The following is a 22749-nucleotide window of genomic DNA, read 5'->3' as shown; positions in this document are numbered from 1 at the left end:
ACAGCTTTAGTTATAATACAACCAACCAGCCAAGGCCATGCAGGCTATAGATCTTTTTTTCTGTAAATTTAGAAAGAAGAAGCATTTATAAAGTAAATAAAAAAAAAAACACACAAATTCTTTCCATGGACCCGGTTGCCAAATAAAGTAGTTGTTTGGCCACTAGGTGGCACTATGGGAAATATAATTCCTACAGGACCTTGATGTGTTTTTTTTTATATATATATCACACTGGATCAGGTGATCCTATCAAGAAGCTGTGATTCATGCTTACTTGATGTGACCAGATCCATCCTGGTGCAGTCTGTGGTGTCTGTGGTGATGGGGCAGTAGTACACCGCGCCTGTTTCATTAACATTTGGAAGAGAATTGGCTTTTTCTTTGGGAGCTCCAGCGAGAAGCCTGGAAGGACAAAGAAACAGAGGGAGACGCAATCATTAAGATCATGTTGGGGATGTTGTTAGAAGACACAAGATAGAGACACAAGCTTGCATCAAAGATTATCTGACAGATTATCTAATCTCTGAGTTTTAAAGCATAACAAGCATTTTAAAACCTGCATGCAGTTAATGTAAAGGCAGTGTGACATCCAAGACTTGGAGAGTAAATAAATAAATAAGAACCCAAAGCAAAACAAAACAGAAAAGGCCATTTCAGTTTATGTGACCTTTAAAAGACAAAAAGGAAAAAAATGAGCAAGCAGTCAGAGCAAGTCAGGGCAACAAACACACACTAACATGGACACTCCCTACCACAGAACCTTTTAACACAGCAGTGAACTTTGAAGTAGAGTGATTGCTCTCCTGCCAGGGCTCACACTGTTTATCGTAAGCACAAGAATTATTCACTGCACTCTGTAGGTGAAAGGTGCTGGTAATCTGTTTACAGAGTGTTACTGAGAGAGACATGATCTGAGAGCTGAAAAAAACCTTCAGTAGTGTGGCTTTACCTCCGGTTAACTTTTGATTTTTTAACAAGACAAGTTCACTTTGTTAATACTTCTTTTGGTGTATAATGAGACAATCTACCCGGCTTAAGTACATCATATTCCAAAAAAGTTAAAAAAATTTTTACTGGACTTTGTTTCCAAGTTTAAAGATGTTTTGCTTCCCATCCAGGAAGCTTTTTCCAATTCAAATCACCTAATATTGGGTTTCATAAGATTCGCACACAAAAGGGGAATCTCTAAATAGCTTAGTGTTACTCATGTAGGGTGGAACTAGTCCATACAATGTGCAGTTCATGTATCTCTTGAACTAAAGTGGTCGTAATGCCAAAAGATACTTGAAATTAGGGATGAAACAATTAAAGGGATTAATTGATAATTAAAATAATTGTCAACTAATTTAGTCATTGATTAACCAATAAATGGAGTATAGAGACTCTAAAAAACGCCTTTAACTGACAGAGTGATCAACTTAGAGCAGCAATTATACCAAGATTGCAAAAATACATAAATATTTTGCATTTAAAAAAAAAAAAAAAAAAAATGTCAGTATGCTCTTTTCTGAACTCCTCAAATGGAAAAACTTGAGTTTCACTTGGTTTAATGTAGTAAAAAGTCTACTTTAAGGAACCTTTGCTATCCGATGATTAATCGATGAATTGGGAAAATAACTCACAGTTTAATCTATTTGCAAAAAAAACATTAGTTGCAGCCCATTTTGTTTGTGCTTAAGAAATGTTCATTAAAAACAATCTGTGTTTAGTAGTGATGCACGATATTGGGATTTTGGCCGATATCCGATATGCCGATATTTTGAAACTCATGTAGCCGATAACCGATATCGATATCGATGTTAAAGCTGGACAAAAATAAGTAGTCATTGAAAATAGCAGTTTTGTTATCCATTTCTGACACTTTGAAAAATAATATACTCAAATATATTTTCATATGCTGATATCAAATTGATTTTTAAAAACGCGGTATCGATCTATTTTACTTTCAAAATCTCGTGAAATTTCATCGTTCTGTTACAAACTCTCGTGATATTTTGCAAATTCTTGTGAGATTTTGTTAGTAAAATAGATCGATACCGCGTCAATATATCAACATATAAAAATATGGCAAAATTTCGGGAATTTTCAGGGGATTTGGTAGCATAACGATGACATATAGCAATATTTCATTAGTAAAAGAGACTGATATGGTGTTTTTAAATGGCAATATATCAGCATATGAAGATATTGTGATATTTTAATGTATCAATATTTTTTCCCTCATCTTTAGAAGTTTTTAAGTCTGTAAAAAAGAAGTTTTTGAGGAAGAAGAAGAAGTAGTATTTTTTTTTTTTTTTTTAGACTTTAGAAACTCAGAAGCTGATCAAATATCAGGTTAAATATCGGTGGGGTGGCAGATGTCCAATATTCAGTTTAAAGGTCGATACAGGCCGATACCGATAGGGGGCCGATTATATCGTGCATCCCTAGTGTTTAGTGTAAAATAAATCGAGCACATAATTAGATTATAGCACTAATAGAAACCTCCAAGCAGAAGATGCTAACTTCAGTGTCATTAGCAGTTTTTTGTTTTTTTTTAACTGATACGTAGCCAATCTCAAAATTAACAATTAATGTTTAACTTTTCCAAGTTTGCAGCAAAAAACAGCAAGAACGTCCCATGAAGAACAAAGACACTGGTCAGGTGTTAGGCATACTTTTCAAAAGGAAAACATTTCTGAATTGAAATGTTTTTGTTTTCCGTCTGATGCAATATGACAACCGTAAATGTTTTCATTAGCTGTAATCAGAAAATCATCATAATTAACAGAAACAAAAGAATAAAAACATCAGTCTGTTTTGATTTAGTCTATATAATGTGCTCTTCCTTGATTGGGTAACAGAAATCATTAAAACATTTTCATAATATTCTAACTTATTAAACATAATAGTGTAAATGAAATCAAATTGGCCATGATTAACTATCTATTAATGGATGGTTTGGTACAACCGGTAGAAAACAAGCTATGCACAATATCCACCTGCAAACATTTTTTTCTTTAGTTAACCAGCTTGAAATGAAGAAGATAACTGTTAAGCTCATGTTTTGGTAGCATAGCAGTTAGCGCCAGAGTAAAATTCAGATCCACTGTTTTGGGACTTTGCAGGAGAGATCAGAATCTACTTACTTCAAACATAGACATACGGTGGTAACATGCACTTTCGTTTTTTCTGGTTAATAATTTCTAGTTAATATTTTAAAAGAAATCATGCAGGTAGAGATGGACTTAAATTCAAGACTTGGACCTGATTTGGAGTGTTGGCCTAGTGGTTAGAGCAGTGCTTTGTGCTGTGAAGTCTGCACTTTGGGTCTCTGAGCAAGAACCTTAACCCCACACTGCTCCCCAGGCGCCACACAATGGCAGCCCACTGCTCCCCAAAGGGATGGGTTAAATGCAGAGGTAATTTCTCCATTCGGGGAGTGGTGGCCTAGTAGTTAGGAAATTAAGCTTGGGTCCCAGAGGTTCTGAGTTTAAGCCCCACTCCCACAGGCTGCAACTCTGGGTCCTTGAGCAACACCCTTAACCCCACACTGCACCTGGGGCGCCGCACAATGACAGCCCACTGCTCCCCAAAGGGACGGGTTAAATGCAGAGAGTGAATTTCGTTGCTTTGTACTTGTGACAGTGTAATAACAATACAGTTGAATTCGAATTCCCATTTAGAGTAAAGTTGCAAAATAAAGGGAACTTATAATTGGCTTAATCCTTAAGGTGTAAAGACTACAGATGTGAATTGGGCTTGTCGTCTGGAACTGGAGTCTTTCTAACATGATTTTCATTTAATCAAGAGAAAAGAAATTTGTTTTCCAGGAAGGTTTAATGTCTGAAGACTTAATGGAGAAAGACATCAAGATGCAGCAGAGCTTTTTGTGGCACTAAAAGTCTATTTCTAGGACTGGGTCATAGATCCTTACAGGGTCATGATTATGAAACTATGCTGCAGCTTGATAATCATGACCAAATGGATGTCTTTCAGACTGAATGATGCATCAAATTACTCTGGCATCTCACAATAGCATTAAGCTTGTTCTGTCAATTCCTGCTTATCAAAACACCACTTCTACTCACTGCATTAAACCCAGCTTATTATACTGTCAATGGGAACACGTCCGAAGTTGTGCTTTTCAACAAAGACAGATAGCTTCATCTGATAGCTAGAAGAAGAAAGCCACCAATTTCCAATAAGGTGCATTGTTCAGCTTTCTAAATACGGTAACTAAAAGCACATTTATATTGCCACCCCAATCTTAGAGATACATTCTATACCCATTGGCTGTCACCTCAACAAACGAAAGGAAACTGTTTTTGAACCATTTGAAGTTAATCCAAAAGCTTGGTGTCTTTGTAAAGAAAACACAACATTCTTTAACTGATGATGAGTCAAATTTGTTCTACTAGTTTTTTTAGGTACTGAAAGTCAAGTCCAAAACAGTGGTTATTACATAACAACTAAGGGGTTACAACATTTTTAAAAGACAACTTTAAAATGTATGTGTTAATATTTATTCCGAAGTATTCCTCTAACCAGCAGCAAACCAGTGTCCTATGCAATCCAGATGGTACGCATTTTATGAGAATATAAAAGTTCTCTTCCTTAGAGGTGAGACTTGTGAAATCTGGCTTTTTAACACCACAATATCACATGTTTCTCATGTTGAAAGAACTTTTAAAAACTGAGTGTGAGGCATTAAGTACTGTGTTAATATATTCATATCTCCCTTGTTAAAATAAATAAAAAAAGGCTCATGCTTGAAATCCCCTGCATCTAGCAAGATCTTTCTACTGTAAGAACTGTGTCTTATGAATGAACAAAGGACTGATCACTTTAAAAGTCTGCCAGACAATAAAAAAAAACTATAATGTAAGGTAATAACTGTAAAAGGATCTGTCCTTTCTCCTCTGCCTTTTTGATTCATCCAGAACCCAAACTCACTGCTTATAGATTAGAAAATTAGATTCTTTAATTTAGACAGTAGTTGTAATTGCAAGCTGATGCTAGCTGTTCAATACCATCTAAGGAGCAGAAAAGATCTTAAATAGTTTGACCAAATATTCAGTTCATTAACAACAGGTTTGAATCACTGATCTCTATTTATTCACTGGATTGCTGATTGGCCGTGGATATGGGGTTGAAGTGAAGCCACTTGCCTCCATATTGGTACTCCATAGTTAGACCGGTCACAATGTAAACAATATGGGCCGGATTTATCAAGATCCAATTTTGCGTGCAGTAATTTGCGCTCGCAAACTGGAATTTTGCGCGAGGGGCTGAACCATGGTTTGCGGGTGATTTAACAAGAGTGATTGCGTAACTGGCGGAAGGTGCAAAACTGTTGGAGACGCCCTATTTAAATGATGGTTTTGCGCGTTTTGTGGTTAGCGGCAAAGTAGTTTGGACAAACTAGTGCATTAAAATATTTAAATCTTACAGTGACCCCCAACAACAACAAAAAAATTATTATATATATATATATATAGAAAAAACTTTGGCAACCTTTATTCCCTAAGGTGGTATGTGGCTGAATATGTGTGCTGCGCGTACGCATACCCGCAGCATTTGGCATGTTGCTCCACAGGCGCAGGGGGAGAACCCCGACCCCGTCGGACAGCACTTCGGACAGCACTTCTGAAAAAACGAGATTGGGAGATCCCAGCTCTCGCTGCAACCGTACGCTGGAATGACCCAGATGCAAAAAAGTGCAACGTTGCAAGGAGTTTTGTGATATCTGGTATTGCGTGGCTCCAAATCCATTCGGAGTTCCCCCAACAGCTCCAAAATGGCAATGCTGGATAAACGATATGTTTTGATGATCGTTTCCTCCTTCATTGCAAAAATATTCACACAGTGAAAAAATGCGTTCTCTGCGTCTCCTTGCTTCATTTCAATGTCTCCTTCTTGCGACAATAACCGCTGCCATGTGTGCGCAATTACGCATACAGACCATTTGCACCTTCTTTTGAAACATGTTAAATATAGAGTCAGATACCGTTAGCAAAATTGCTTTCAGGTTTAATAAATCACTTTGCGAGTGCCAAATTAATATATTTACATGTTCTCCTCCCACAAGACGCACTTTTGCGTGTAAACGCCCCATATTGCATATTCATTGCAGAAAAAGTACTAAATGGATAAGAGGCGCTATTTAGCACGTTTTAAAGACCAAATCCTTTTAGCACGCTGTTGATAGATCAGTTTGTACATTTTTTAGCGTGCGCAGTGAAATAGCTCACGTTTTTATACACGCAAACCTTTGATAGATCCGGCCCTATGTGCGCTAAAGCATTGAACAATAATGTTCTCATTTTCAGGGGGACTTAAGACTTTTAGAATAAAGATAAATTCATTACTTTGACACATACTTGCTGTTTCATAGCATAAGTAGATTACTTTAAGTTATAATACAAAAAAATAGGCACATCACATTGCAGTCATTATGAAGTCAATGAAGTCTACAAATCAAGTAATATCACAAATTATATAAGTCAATCACAATAAATTAATGCGTCAATAGTGCAAAATAATTCAGATGTGCCAAAAATGACAAACTGTATTTATCGCATTGTTACGGTAATTACCTATATGTCAGCACATGACTTTTTCAAATGAGAAATACAACAAACACTACAAAAACAACAGAATCATCAAATTCATAAAGAATTGACATTTGACATTGACATTTCACAATGAATTATTTTCTATTTTCTTACATTAGACACAATGTCAATGGCTGATCTAGTCAATATTTTCGAGTCAGCTAGCCAGGCTAATGTTATCTCACATACTATAATCTAGGATAAATTGGTGTATATATTGATTTTCCCTGATTAGTACATCCACTGGCTGTAAAATTACTTGTGAAACATCTTCCTACAGCCAGCAAACTGCTTGTTTTTGCAGCCAAATGCTGCACAGGCAGGCATTTTTACTGCATGTGTCAGTGGGAGTGGGGAGTACCAGCATGGCGGACGGTGGCTTCACTTTTTTCGGGCAATCAGCAATCCAGTGAATAAATCGAGATCTGAGGTTTCAGAATTGTTGAAATTTGTCACTAAATTATTTTTTGAGTGAATATAAACCTGCTTTTTTTCTTTCAATTTAAAACATATTACTCTCTCTGTAATCCAAGTTTTTGTTTTATTCTTTTTAACCCGGTATTTAGTCGTTTTGTTATTTGATTAAAGGTTGAGATGTCGAGCCAATAAACAAGAGAGGGATGGGGAAACAATCCCACTAAAATTAACTAAAATTAAGTTGATTTTATTTGTTTATTCTTCCTGACATGTACTGGTGGGGGGGGGGTAAAAATAAAAAGATAATATAATAAATATATATAGTAATAGTAATATAGTAATATAATACAATAAATACAAATAAAAAAGATAAAGACAACCAGGAGTATATAGACAACATACTGCAGGAGAAACATATAATATGTGCTACACAATAAAAAACCTAAGGTTCCCATTAAAAAAAATAAATAAAAAAAAAATATATATATATATATATATTTCTAAAAAAGAAGATAAAAAGTATTAATTTATTTAGAAAATTCTTTTATATTTAAGCCAGATGTTGATATACCACACTGAAAGGGTTTGTAGTGTCTATCTGGCCACAGGTTGGAGTCTGGATCTGCTCCTTGGACTGGGTTCCCAAAATAACCCAAACTAGGTTGTTTTTGGAGTCTAGTGACAAGGTGCCCCCATATAAACTTATCTTATCTAGAAAACATCAGATCAGGCTAGACAGTTTCCGTCTGACTAATCAGCTGAACATGACGAGTCTTAGATTAACTTTGTCTCACCTGTGTGCTTTTATCACTGTTTAACTGATCCTGCCTGATAGTTGGACACCAAGTTTAGCATTTCCCAGATAGTTTTAGAAAACCCTAAACTAAGCTGGGTTAACAGCAAAGATCCAGGTTAAAATCTAAAGGAGTTCTGAGCTACAGCATTTTAAAGTTAAACATCTCAATCCTGTCTTTATTTTAGATCCAACGCTGCAATCCTGACATTATTGTTGATATTCGGGACTAAATCTTGTTCTGCTTTTGCAGCCGAACAGTTATCTTATCAGCTGAACCACAACAACAAAGAAAGCTTTTAAGACATTTCAAGCATCGAACAATTACACATGGCAAAGTTTCTCAAAATGTACGATTTTTGCAAAAAAATGTTTAACTTAAGTTTTAATGCATTTTAATAACATTTTGAAAATGTAAACTGATATAAGACAGATGTCTAATTTCTGCAACCAATGTTTGGCTGATCATTCAGCTGGGAGCAGCACAACATGTATCAAAACACCATGTTTCAAGGTTAGAGATTTCTGTGGGAAAGAAAAGCCACACAGTGCCGGAGTGTTGCGGGGGGAGTGATAGCCTAGTGGTTAGATCAGTGCACTTGTGCTCTGAGAAGGTTGCAAGTACCCAGTTTGAACCCCACAGCCTGCATTCTGGCTTCCTGAGCAAAACCCTTAACCCCTGATGGCTCCCCGGGCGCCACACAATGGCAGCCCACTGCTCTCCAAGAGGATGGGTTAAATGCAGAGGTAAAATTCTCCAGTCTTAGATCAATAAAGTTGAAATTATGCCAGAAGCGAGAGGCACGCTTCAAGGCCAGCTGATGCACTGCGTGCTCAAACAGAAATCCAGAAGAATTGGAGCGCAGACTTCTGCACCAATAACACCCGCTTTAAGGACTTAGATAATCTTAGAGGGGAAAAAAGCAGGTTGCAGCCGAATAATAATATTCATTCTACTCCTGCAACACATGGGACTGGGTTTGCTTACACAGCATAAGCTTTATAAAGACTACCCAGAACTTCCTCACCGTCTGACTTTAAATGAGTAAACTGTTTTACGTCACTTTCTAAAATGATCTTTTCATTAAATTTATTTGTGAAAAATTCAGAACAAGCTAATAAAGTCTTCTTTTCTTTTATATATTCAAGCCTTGACAAACACACCTTAAAAAGGCCTTTGGATGACACATTTTAATCTTTGTGTGGAGAAAAAAAAAAAAAAAACATTAAGAAATGAGAAGTGTCGCTCGTCCTTGGTTACGATTTACAGATACTAGAATCTGCCTTGTGTATCTGTTCAACCAATCATATGCAAGTATAAACAGCAGAGATGAGTGTATTTTAGAGTAAAGATTGTCAACCTAACAACCATTAAAACACATTGAGTGAAGCTGCTGAAAGTCGACTCAAAGGCCACAGAGAGAGGAAGCACTTTTTACTCACAAAAAAAAAAAAAAAAAAAAATGTTTGCTGAAGTGCACAATGATCCAGATACACTTTATTGTAGCCAGGGGCAATCAGTTTTGCAGCCAGCAAGAATGCAGAGTTCAAACGTACTACACAGTCTCTATGTCGGCTTATCACCTCAGATTTTATGAGGCTAAAACTAAGAGGAGCAAATGAAAAATCATTTCACTAGACTGGTGATAGTAAAACTGAGCTGTTTGGATTTATTAACCATTGTTACATTTGGAAGAAGAGGGAAGCTTTGCAAGTGTTAGAAAAACACCCCAGCTGTGAAGCATAGGAGTGGCGGTATCATGTTTTACGACTAATAAATGGTACCCTTCAAAAAATATAGATGCCAACATGAGGGCAAAACATTCTGTGGAAATACTGAGTGTTTTCAAGCATTTATTCCCGGGAAAGAAAGAATTCTCCCCTGCAGACTTGTATGAAAAAATAAAAGCATGTGCAGGCCTGTGCACAGGCCTGCACATGCTTTTATGCTTTTATGAGTAACATTTGTAGTGAAGTCACTCCAAAATGCAGAATAGAGAAGCAATGTTCATGCCTTTTTGTTGCAGTGTGGTCTGTGGAATATTGCTGTAGGCTATGAGTGCAACACCACACATTGTGGCTAATTAACAGAGTCTGGGCTAAAGTTACATTAAATAAGTAAATTAAGTTAAAATATGTGCAGCTTCAATAGCAAGTTAGAAGAATGGGAGACAGTAAGGTGCTGCATCATTGTCATTGTAGGACATTCAGCAGTTTGCTGGACGGAGCATAAAGGTGTCTGCCAACACTGTGCAAAGACAGACTGCAGAATAGGGTTGTGTTCAGTTGAACGCTCAAACTCTGTATCTGGATATGATGATAATTGAACACCATATCAATTAGGTGTCCAAATTATTTTTCAAGATATTGTCAAATTTTCTTATATTTGGGTTATTTATTTTACATGTATTTGTACTCTTATTTAATTAATATAATCTCTGATTCTGTTGAGAAAGCATAGTTGAAATTGAAAAAAACATTATCTTTTATGTCTTTTATGTATCTTTTATAGTGAATATGTATTTATGTCTTTTAATGGCATTTTTTATTCCCATGGTATTGAAAATGGTATTGAATATTTTCTTAAGTATCGAGTTTGAAATTTTTGTATCCTGACATACCAACTACATTACAAATAAAATTTTCTGTAATGTGGAGAAGGTTAAATGTTCACCTCTAAAAAAGGAGGGTTGGTCTAGTGGTTAGAGCAGTGTGCTTGTCGTCTGAGAAGGTTGCAATTAACCGGTTCGATACCCACAGCCTCCACTCTGGGTTCCTGAGCAAAACCTTTAACCTCTTATAGCTCCCCAGGCGCCACACAATGCTAGCCCACTGCTACCCTAGGAGAAGAGTTAAATACAGAGGGTATTTCCCCATTGTGGGACAATAAAGGTATTTATATTACACAAAAAGATGATGTTCTTCACTCTGCAGTCATAAAGATTAATCATAAGTGGAAAATATTTAAGACACATTTCTCTCTGAGGGTTCGTACGGGTCCTGGAAATCATCATCACCATCCTTTGAAAAGTGCTTATATTTTGGATGAAATGCTTGAAAATGCTTGAAATTGTAACTATTTCTTTTGCAACAAATACCTATCTAACTGAATTGTGTGTTTATTAAATGTAGAAATAAAATGTTGGAGAGCCCAAAAATGAAACCTGCTCGCTTATGTGTGACTGCGATCTGCCAGTCTATTTCCATGTGTGACTCCGCTCACATGAAACCACTACTGCACCATGGCGGGAGGTTGTCGTTTCAATGAACGTTGGCTGGAAGATGAAAAAAATACAAATTATGGATTAAACGGGGACAAACCCCACGAGTAGCCTCTTGTAAAGTCTGCAAAAAAGATGTGCAGCTTTTCACAATGGGTGAGTCTGCGCTGTCGAGTCACATGAAGGGTAAGTCATAGACTTTTAAGTAAGCCAACTGAAGTAGCCTAGTACACATTAACGTTAGCGGCTATTTGTTTACGCTAGTAACTGCTAGCTAGGAATTCACAGGCTATGTTACTGAGTGACTGAGAGTACGGTGTGATAATGTAATGTTAGTATTGCAGTGTTTCCCGCAGCAGTATCTTGAGTTTGGCGAGGCAGCTGCCTCGCCAACGTTCCAAAAAAACCCCCCAAAAAACGAAGTTTTAATACATTGCCAGGCCCAGACCTTAAAACAGCATTGATAACTCTACAGCTGAGAATACTGAATTGCGACACTGGTTGGTTATATTACTACGCCATGGCAGAGGAGTAATTCCCGCCAACCCCGCCCCCCGGCAGTCATCCGCGCAAAACTGATTACGGCCGACAACTGGTGGTGGTATAAGGTGCTGGAAAAAGTTTTAAAAATATAAAATATAGTGTTTTTCAGTGTATATATAAAATATACACTGAAAGAAATAATGCTACTGATTTTGGCATTTACTTTATCTATTTACTTTAACACAACAGTTTTATTTACTACCATGCTAACATGAAACAATTGTGTTAAATTAACGAAATATCTTTAAGTAAATGCCAAAAATGGTTGCATTATTTTTTTCACTGTGTTCGAAAAATGCTTCTTGTGGTGCCTGGCAAAAACTGGGTGCTTGTTGTCGGGTTGGCCCTTCATTGTTAGTCAGGTGTGATCACACTTCCACTAATGGTACACCCCTAAAACCCTGGCTGGTGCCTCAGACAATGGAGGTTGGTGGTTCTCTGTATCTGCGTGGTCAGGTGTGTTATACAGTCATGGCTCCAGCCAGTCTCGGCCCTCCTGGGGCTCTTATGCTCTGGGGGGGTTAGGATGTTGGGGGCTTTAATTTCTCCCTTGTTTGATTCAGAGCCCTGAGGGGACAGGTCTTTGGCTCCTCACAACTACTATTGAACAGTTCTACTCAGAACCCTTACATTTTCAGGCACACGCACATATACTGAACACCTTCGGGTGTTTTGATCCAGGTGTTTACAGATTAACCCTATAGTTAGCTGCTGCTCCCACAAAATATAGCTTATATGAAGTGGAACTTTTCATTTTTCAACAATGTTATAATAGAGAGGCTGGTTTATTCTGTTTTTATCTCTCTTCAGGTGTAGAAGGAGAGGCAGAGGATTCTATCTTGTATTTTCTGTGTCCTCTCCTCTTATCACCTGTTCCATTTTACCTGTTTGCTCATCTCTCTTTTCCATATTTTTTTTGTGTTTTTATTTTTTTATGTCCAATAAACTTTTTTTGCACAAATATATATGTCATTATTATAGCAAAAGCTGAAATACTCCACCTGTGAAAGTAAATCTGTTGGGTTTCTCTATGGCACTAATTAAACCATGTATTAAACTCAGGAAGTAGTTAAAAAGAAAAAAAAACAGCAAAAAAACCTTACCTCAACCCAGTTTTAGTCTGCAAGGCAGACACCCTGTATATGCTAAAAACTTTAGGCTCAGGTTATCCTGTGCTATCTTTATAGTACTGCTGCTATAGCCTTAGGCTGCTGGAGGGCCCTCTGTGTACTTCAGGGGTCACATCAGAATGATGTTACACAGTGTCACATAAGGATGACTTTTGATAATTCTTCCTGATTTTATTTCAATTTTCCCCTCATGCACATTTGTAAGGTCAACCTCTATCTTTATGTGCTCTCTTTCATCCCTTTTGGCATGGAAAATGTCTCAGAACCAATATGCTAACAGTTTCTTTCCTAGAAAGAGCCACCTATGGAGCTAGCTTGCTGTTACCTTTTCTAACATAGAAAGTATTCATGGATCAGTGCTTCTACCTCTGCTGGAGGTTTCTTCTTGCTGAAAGGGAGTTTTATTGAATACATGCTCGGTGTGAAGGATTGCTATATAGTCAACGATGCTATGCAAACAAATGTCTACTGTCGCCACATGTTCATCCAAGGGGACGTAACCCTGTGTGGGGCTGGGCGATATGGCCTAAAAATAAAATCTATGTATTTTATCTTTAATTTAATGGGGGTTTTTTTTAGATTTTGTTTTTAGATCAACTTTTCCTCCATTTTCTATTCTAGATGTTATTTCAATAGTAGCTTGATCTCTGCTCAAAATGACAACAAATGTAGCCAGTTTCCTCTGGATAGCGACATCCCAGTGGCAGTTTTAGTGACCAGTAGTTCTGTTATCAGCAAAAAAAATCTAATTTATAATTGCAGAGTTTAACATATATAATGAGGTACCCTAATAGAATGGACAATTTATTTAAATTTAGTTAAAAACTTGGCTTGGATAACACCTGAGTGACTGAGCAAGACTCCTACATCAGCCTGGAACACTTACAAAATTTGTTCGTACCTGAAAGAAGATCAGAAATAGGAGAAAAATGTTGAATGCAACATTTTCTCCTAAATGTCCCTTACAAAAAACTTAGGAACAGATTCGTTCTTACAGACGGTTCTTGCATGAAGTCCAAAGACTTTATTGAATCAACTGGTTGTCCTTAAAGAGAAAACTTTGAACCAATCTGACTGCATGATCTGACTGAATTGTCTATAAAGAGCCTTGAAACAAGGTGTTGTGAATTGACACCATATTAATAAGCTAAACTGAAGCTAATCTTTCACTTGAAAAAATTGTGTCAATTTTCCTCTCAAAAGCCTCATAATATATTAATAAAAACAAATACTCTGAATAATAATAGACTTCAGACAGATTTTATTTGTCATTTTGTTTACACAAGTGTAAAACAAAAAATTAATTTTGTTAGGAAACAGCTCACTAATAGGTCTGTACATAGGGTTGCTTCTTATTTAGCATCCATCCATCCATCCATCCATCCATCCATCCATCCATCCATCCATCCATCCATCCATCCATCCATCCATCCATCCATCCATCTTCTTACAGCCTTCATAAAAACGATACTAAACTGGGTCTGACTCGCCCATGACGGATCATCTCATTTCCTTTCCAACCAAAACAATGTGCTCTGTCCTTTCCACTCTCTCTGCTCATCACCTCCTCATAAACAGGCTGTCAATGGGAGAGGGGCGACTGGCAGCTGCATTCCACCTCCTTCTTTGAGAACATGTTGAAATTTGCCCTGATGGACCAACAAGTGATCCGAACGACTGACTAAGCCACACATTTATCATGGCCCAAACAGCCAGCTACAGCTATCTGCATTCCTGACACATTAATGAAAGAAAGCACATGAGAGGAGATTGACTAACTGCTGCTGAATCAGTTTAAGCTAAATGAGCAGAGCTCAGTTCATCTATCAACAGGTCTTCTTAGTTGTATTGTATTATTAGTTATTTTATTGCAATTTATTAAACATTTAAATGGAATATCTAACTTAATTAAAATGACTGTAAGGTTTTAGATGATCCTTTTTCTCAGGATCACAAGTTATAAGCTAGCAGGAGAGGTAAAGGTACATTTACTTTTTCTTTGTTCCACCCCGAGAAGCTGCTCTTTACTTTTTAAAGAAATTAGTTACTTTTTTCTATTTCTTTTATCACAGATATTGTCATTTGTACCAAATCATATGAAGAAAAGACAAAAGTAAATGACGGAAACAGAAGTGAGGCAGAACAAATGAGGGAACTTTGAGTTTCTGGTTGATGGTTCAACAATCATTTATGAAGCTGAAGCAGTATTGCTGCTGTTAGTGTGCAGACGTAAATGAACCCTGCATGGGAGGATGATTACCTTTCAGATAAGGTTTAGGGCAGCATGTTTCTCAAAGGGTGTGGTTCTTGTCCTCAGGGGAAAGAAAACCTAAAGAAACTAAAGCCTTTTTATTCCATTGTCAGACCTGACAGAGGTAACAATCAATCAAATAAAAACAACTTTCCAGCTTATTCCGTGTCCTCCAGTAACATTTATCCTACCATTGTTTTTTCTCCCATAGCCTCAGCTGTGCTTTGTGATACAGAAAATAGGTTTTCTATTCAATTCTGACATATCCTTTTTGATCCCAAAGGGAAATTAAATGTGAAATCACAGTTTATTTGTTTCATATGCTGTTAGCTGTAGGAGGGATTGTCATGATTCGGCCCTTTCTGGACTTATTTGTTCTGTTTAAGTTTTCTTTTTGAGTTTTCAGTTAAACTTGGATTTACGTCATTCTGTTTTATAGGTCGTTGGTTTCATTCCCATTTTGTGACATCCTTGTTGTTTTGCGGTTGTATTTCAGCACATGTATTTCTTGTTTACTCTCTGTTGCCCACTTGTGCCAGTCTACTTTCTCCAAGCTCCCTTCTAGATCCTTCTGTCCACCCTGCTCCCAATTAGTTGATTACTCCAGTATTTGTTCTGTTTGACATATGAACTCCTTCTCTGCAGTTACTGTTTGTTGGATTCTCTTCATTCCCTCTCTAAGCTATGTGTTCCCCTTCGCTCTGGTCTGTGTTTCTTAATAAGTTATTTCTAGATTCATGCTTCTGTTGCCACCAATCGTTATTAAATCTGCAAGAAGCCACCTCAGCTTCCGTCTCTGCAATTGAATCCTTTAGAAACCTCCTGATTACCTGACTAAAATGTTCTGTAGCACAGCCTAAACCAAAATGATTCTGTTCACCTTGAATAATCCATCAATACGTAATCCATGTGTTACCAAAGGTGTCTCTGGAGTCTTCATCTTCAAGAACTATCCTTGCTGTATGTGCTGTGAGAGGCTAGTCCTAAAGCTGGACATACACTCTACGATTTTTTTGAGACGATTCTCCAGTCATGCAGGAATTTTTTGGATCAGGCTGAGTTTTAGCCTCATCATGCGTCCGCGTCATGTAGTATAAAGGATTAACGAGGGGCGATCAGCCTTTCACAACCACCTCCCAATCAGGAATCATTAGGTCGGGAGGAAATCAAACATGTTTGAAATTCAGCACTCATGAGGTGTTTGTGACAAATCCTGCTGTTGAGCAGAGCTATGAGAGTCTACGAGCCAATTTACCAGAACCTCCCAGACTTTGCATGTGCAAACAAGGGAGTTCTTCTTCCAGATTGACAAGTCAGACCAGCGCAATCTCTTGGGCTTTGCTTTGAGCAGCCGGTCTGGAGCGCACAGGGGCGGAGCGCTGACGGAGTATGAGGGATTTCAGGGTTAGCATGACATGTTGGTCATGTTGCTGTTAGCATAAACAAAACGTGTTGCACAATGCTTGCACACTGTTGCACTTTTATCCACAGCTTTCTTTCCGCCGTCATCGTAGGTCACTCTAAATGCAAAGTGGTCCCATACAGCAGACCTATAAAGTGCTGCTGGCGCGTCTTCCAACTCCTGTTCTTTCCCACTCGCCATACCCACACAATTCTCCACAACAACTGATTTTTTTCTGCTACACCCGGCTACGCTGCTTCGCTTCTTCTTCTTCTTGTTACTACTGGTGGTTGGCTTTGGTCGCAGTACCGCCACCTTCTGCTCTGGAGTGTAAACGCTTCGCCTATGAGAAAAAGGAGCAGCGTGTGAACCGAACGAAACACACACGAATCGAACCGAGACAGTCGAACCGAACGGTTCGGACGGTTTTCATAAATCGTCCCATCCCTAAGCTGAGTACAACGATTGAAAATGTCGTACAGTGTATGGCCAGCATAACACAGCTAACAGACTGCACATAATGCAGCTAAAGCAAAATGCTAGCAACATGCGCTCATTTGTTATATCAACTCCACAGTGGGAAAATTTTAATCTGCAAGGGTTTCCTATTCTGCTATTTATCTCTCTTTGAACATCTGTTACCAGCAACTCTGAAGGAAATGGTTACTGAAGACGAAACTACGATTTTTGGATAAAATCATCAATCTAAAACTCAGGCTTGTATCGGTTTAAGGCTGAATATTCACATAAGGAGACCTTATGTTGCTTGTATTAGTATCTAGTAATTATATTCCAAACGTCTTTGATTTCACAAATGGCTCCAGGTCGCCCTTCTACATGAAACTTTAGTCCCAGTCATACTTCTTTAGAGTAAAACAGGTTTAGTTCCACCATTGTCTTCTATTTAGCTCCACCAATCCTCCAATCGACTTTGACTATCTTCTCTGTCCCTTGAAGATGGAATCTCAGCAACATGATGCTACATCGCTAATGTATGGTGGATTTCCGTTTTTTTCCCCCCACCACACATAGCTTTTTGATCGAACTTTACCAGAGTACTTTATAAAAAGGGACATGAATATGATTTGTTTTTTTTCTTTGAAAGAATTTCCCCCTCTGTTAATATAAATTACTTTCTCTTCATCTATAAAATTCCAAATAATGCATTCGCTTTAAGGCTGTAATGGCAAAATATGTAAATAAGTTGACTTATTCCAAAGCGCTACAGAACAGAGTGGGGTTTGCCAGCCTAATTATTGCATGCAAGGTTCATTTGGTGAGCTGAAACTGCTTTTAAGTTGAGTTATAAAGTGAAGCAAGCTAATAAGCAAGCCTCTGCAGAGGCTTTTATTGGCATGTCTCAATTAGATAAAGATATAAACCTAAAACCAAAGCTGGCTCATTAAGCATGTAGAACAGCCACCCAGCATGACCAAAATCTAAAAGTTTATTGCTTATCATTCAATATGGCACTCCATGCACCTCAAGACGTATACAAGTACACACAAAAAACAACAGGACAGAGTGGTATCAACCTTAAACTCTGAAATAAATAAAAGCAAAACAAACAAACAGAAAAGACCAATTTAGAGTCACTCAACAGAAAAATGGTGGAAAAGCAACATAATTTGTTTCCACAGGTCAAAAAAATAACATAACGGATTTAATTGCATGTTCTGAACGCAGAATGAGGGTCTGAGTAATTTCTTCCTGTGATAGAAAAAAAAGTAGATTAAGGGGATTCTAACTACGGGAAAATGCAATTAATTGTGATTTTTCTTCCTTTACTGCACAGATTTGCATATAACTTACTATTTCCTGCAATATGAGGAATTTTCCAATGTTACAAAATGAAGCAAACAGGCTTGTTCAGGCATATGTGATTTCAAAGGTGTAACTCTGAGTCAATATTTGGGCAGGTTAAACTCTCCATTTATTGCCTGAATCATGAGTTATTGAATCATTTCCTTTTCTAAGGATGTATGGCTCATTTGGCACTCCTGTTTTAGAATGTATTGTGATGATTCTACAGAGATGTTCTTACATTTTCTGTCTTTGCATTTGCAAATATTGTGTTCTATGTCACTTCAACAATTAATAAAATTACAACTTTTTGTTACTCTAACACAGCACCAAGCATTTAACATTTACAATGCACAGAGATTACTTAAGTATCAAAATATCAGGTCACAGCCCTTTACACGTTCAGTCATTAGTAATTAGACAAGAACAGACTAAAACACTGCATGTCATCCTCAGCAATTATGTCGTGAATAACATACTGTATATGACAATATATGTAAATTCTGAAATTTACCAAAAGACAACAGTAGCGTTAGCGTAGCTGCAGCTGTGAAAATAGCCATACTGTAGTAAATTTGCACTATTAAAGCACTAATATGATGGCAGCTTTCAATTGTTGGAAGTAAGAGCAAACTACTCCCCGACCTTTCTGGAAATCTTCTGTTATCAGTATTTATATTACATTAATAATAGATTTATAAACATTTCTAACATTAGTCTATCTGAAAGACAGAGGCTTTGGATACGATTTGCAGCCTTAACTGAATGTAGGATAATACTGAGGCATTGGAAACCAGCTGACATCTGCTGTTTAAAGGAACAGACAGAGCAGATGACTGAAATGAGAGGCTAACCTTCAGTAGTAGAGGGAGAAAAGATCTGATTAATCAGGTTTGGGGGGGTATTTTTAAATTATATAGAAGACATGAAGGGATAAAGATTAGATATATGCTATAACATAGGCACTTTATCTTTGGTTTGTTTTTTATTTTTTGTTGTTGTTTGTTTCCTTTTTATTTTGGTTTTTATGTAATTGTTGTTTCTTGCTGTACTCAAAAGGGACATACAACTCATGTATGTATGTATATATATGTATATATATATATATATATATATATATATATATATATATATATATATATATATATATATATATATATATACACATATACATATATATATACATATACATATATATATATATATATATATACATATATATATATATATATATATATATATATATATATATATATACATATATATATATATATACATATATATATATACCTTGAGTAAAAGTGGTAAACGTTTGAGGATTTGCAGCTTTAAAGCACTCAGAGCTTTAGTTACTCCAGTAGATGTTATCCTAGAATACTGGGCAATACTTTTTCTCTCTGCATTATAGAATTACATTGGCTATTTACAGATCCTGAAAGATTGGAGTCTAGGACCTTCCAATGAGAAAAACCTGTGGAATTTGGGAAAGAATTAAATAATATATGAACATTTTAACGGCACTCTCCCCATTAGCCTGCATTAGGGAGAACACGGCATTCAAAGTTTTGCTAGACTGACCCTGGAAGCCAGCTGGGAGGTAAATAAAAGCTGCTAATTTGAATAACTTTGTATAGTTTGCTGCAACAATGTATGTCAAGAAAGTCTCCAACACAACTGACTGTCATTGAACTCATCACACAATATTTTTGTAAAAGCTCATTCACAGCACTGCATTTCAATATTTGTGTACATTTAACGACATCTTTCATCGTCCTTGTTATTCCTGCCCTTTAAATTGCTCTCTTTTTAAAGAACATTTTCAAATACATTTTTCTGAAGTCCATTTAAAAATCCAAACACATCCAAACATTCTTCTAGGTTGCAGCAATTGTTTGGGTGTTAGTGATCTGTGATCAGAAGATGCCAACAGTTTAAGCCTTTGAAATAAGTTTTAAACAACAGAATCTGGAGCCGCAGTTACCTGATCTGATCCCATCAATTATTATGACTGGAAAAGAAGGCAGAGAAACAGGAGCAATAACCTGGCTTACATGAAGCAGAAATAATAATCCATTATATATGTAATAGCAGTTGTTATGAAGCAAGTGAATAAAGCAGCTTATAAAATAGTTTTTAAGTTTTTTACAACAATCTATAAGAATTAAAAAGTTTAGGCTGTTTCCTAATCTTTTATTGATTATTTTTTATCTTTTATAAACCAACTTCTGCATGAAGCTTTGTCCCTCTTTCCCTCCATAATATATATGCAAATTATATATGTCTTTATTACTTGAATATATTTTATATTCTATATGCACCATGGAATGTTTATTCATATTTATTAGTGTTTATTTAGAACATGTACCCAGCAACACTTTCCTTTTTTTCTACATCGGATTTATGCACATTGGTTCATCACAGGTCTGACACCTGTGCTTAACTGGGAGGGCCTTGGTCCAGTGGATTGGGAAGCAATGCTTTATGGAGTCTAATCAAATGATAGCCAGTCATCATCCAGGTTCAGGAAATATTGCGTTCCCTTCTTATTCTATTTCCAAATTATCTGCCATAGCTATCATCATCATTAAATGTTTACAACGATTCATGTTCATTCCTCAAACTTTGTTAAATTATATACTGTATATATATATTAGGGGTGGGTATTGGCAAAGAAGCCATGTTTCGATTCGCATCACGATTCACATGCCACAATGCGATTCTATCACGATGCATCACGATACTTGAAATATTGCGATGCATCGCGATGCGTTGCGATATTTTCACTGAACACTGTAAGAAAAAGATACAGCCCTTACCAGTGTCTGACTGGCTGTGTATGATCTGGATCGTGTCTTCAATTGATACATAACTGAAAGCAACTGAATTCCTACATAGCTGTATTTATTGAAACGACTTTTGGAGGTGTTGCCATGAAAACAAATACTGGACAGAAATATTACTATTACTGGCGTGGACACACTGACAAAAACATCTTAGGATTCATCAACCTAAAGTAAACACAATAAGAATAATCAGTGTCGTTTACATGGCCTCAGTGGTCCTTTAAAACCATGAAATGAAAACATTCAAATGTATAACATTTCCCCTTTTGCAAATGACGTGCATCATATCAATGTCATTTTTACCTTATTTGTTTTTAAAGCCAAAATGTATCCAAGCATCTGACTTGAAATGTGATGGAGTGGGGGGGCGAATTTCCATAGTGTCCTCCATGTTTTATTTCATATGACTCGTCGCAGTATCCCGCGGCCAGACATGCTTGTGACACAAAGCAGCGGCCGTCAACACATCAGTTGTATTCCACTTGGTTTGGCTGATGTGCGCCAACCATTCATGTATTTTATTTGTTCATTTTTTTTTTTTATAATCGATTCTTGCCTTCAAGAATCGATGCAGTAGATCACAAAAATTAGAATCACGATGCATCGTCATGACGATTATTTTGCACACCCTTAATATACATATATATATATATATATATATATATATATATATATATATATATATATATATATAAAGAGAGGGGAATATGATCTTGAGGAAGGCATTTAAAGCTAGTGTGTAACTTTTAGCGACATCTAGCGGTCAGACTGCAGACCGCTGCAACATGAACATCTCCCCCCCACCGCTTCTCCCCCCCAACAGTACGGCGAGCGTTACGGAACAAAATGTCTTCCACGACGTCCGCATCACCTACCTTCTCAAGTGATGAGGTTTGTTTACATAGATAATTTTACAGATAGTATTTCATTAGTCTGTGTAGGTTATAGATTTCATGTAGACTTAAGATAATAAACATACCCGTTATTTTTTCTACATCGTTGTGACGTTTTGGCGATCTCGCAATCGCTAGTTTGTTGGCTCTGCGCTGCCGTAGCGCAAAGATGTCTGCCTCCATGGCTGCGAGACCCGCTCCTATGTAATTATAAATAACGAATTCTAAAGCAACGCAAATATTAAGGTTAAGAGGCTGAGCTCATAGATGATGATAAATAACATAGTTATGTATAATACATTACATTTCTGACTCTATATCCCTGTAATTATTACACACTGTAGCTTTAACAATATGCGGACTTCTATTTTGAATTTGTCTTTTATGTTATTTGTGACAGGACCTGTCAGTGTCAACATATCACACGGCAGTGTCAGATCTAATAAAATCCATCTGTGATTTAAGTTTCATATGAAGGGAAATTAAATGTCTATAAAAAACCATGATGCCATCTGGCTTCAGTTCCCCGCCTCAGCCATCATCTGTTTCACCAGTTTCCCCTCAAAATACGTGGACCCATGCACATAGGTTTTGGCGTGAAGGATATCAACTTTTCACAGGAATTTTCTTATTTCTTTTACAAATCACAAATACAGCTTTTTCTGGAAGCAAATTTGCAAAATAATTTGTGCATGATGTCTTTGTAAATCACAATGATGTAACATTATTTTCCATGTTAAACAGCCTTAATTTACTGCAGCATCTCATTACAGACGCTCTTGCACAACATTCTGTGCATCACTCTAAGAAACTGAAGGTACAGACAGAGAGAAACTGGACAACATAATATAATGCTT

The 22749-nt window shown here is 36.9% G+C and overlaps 1 protein-coding gene across 1 annotated transcript in view; it reads right to left on the bottom strand.

The window, feature by feature from the left end:
• Nucleotides 1–22749, bottom strand: part of itga3b (integrin, alpha 3b) — a 74160-nt gene that overhangs the window by 33831 nt on the left and 17580 nt on the right. Inside the window, exon 2 of the mRNA XM_038299703.1 lies at nt 275–402. Within this exon, the coding sequence (XP_038155631.1) occupies nt 275–402 (128 nt within the window). The remainder of the gene's footprint in view (nt 1–274; nt 403–22749) is intronic.

The sequence above is a fragment of the Cyprinodon tularosa genome, unplaced genomic scaffold (assembly GCF_016077235.1).
Source record: "Cyprinodon tularosa strain WSP-4 unplaced genomic scaffold, ASM1607723v1 ctg433, whole genome shotgun sequence".
Lineage (NCBI taxonomy): Eukaryota > Metazoa > Chordata > Actinopteri > Cyprinodontiformes > Cyprinodontidae > Cyprinodon > Cyprinodon tularosa.
Note: the sequence above shows the minus strand (reverse complement) of the source record. Positions and strands in the feature narration are given on the sequence as shown.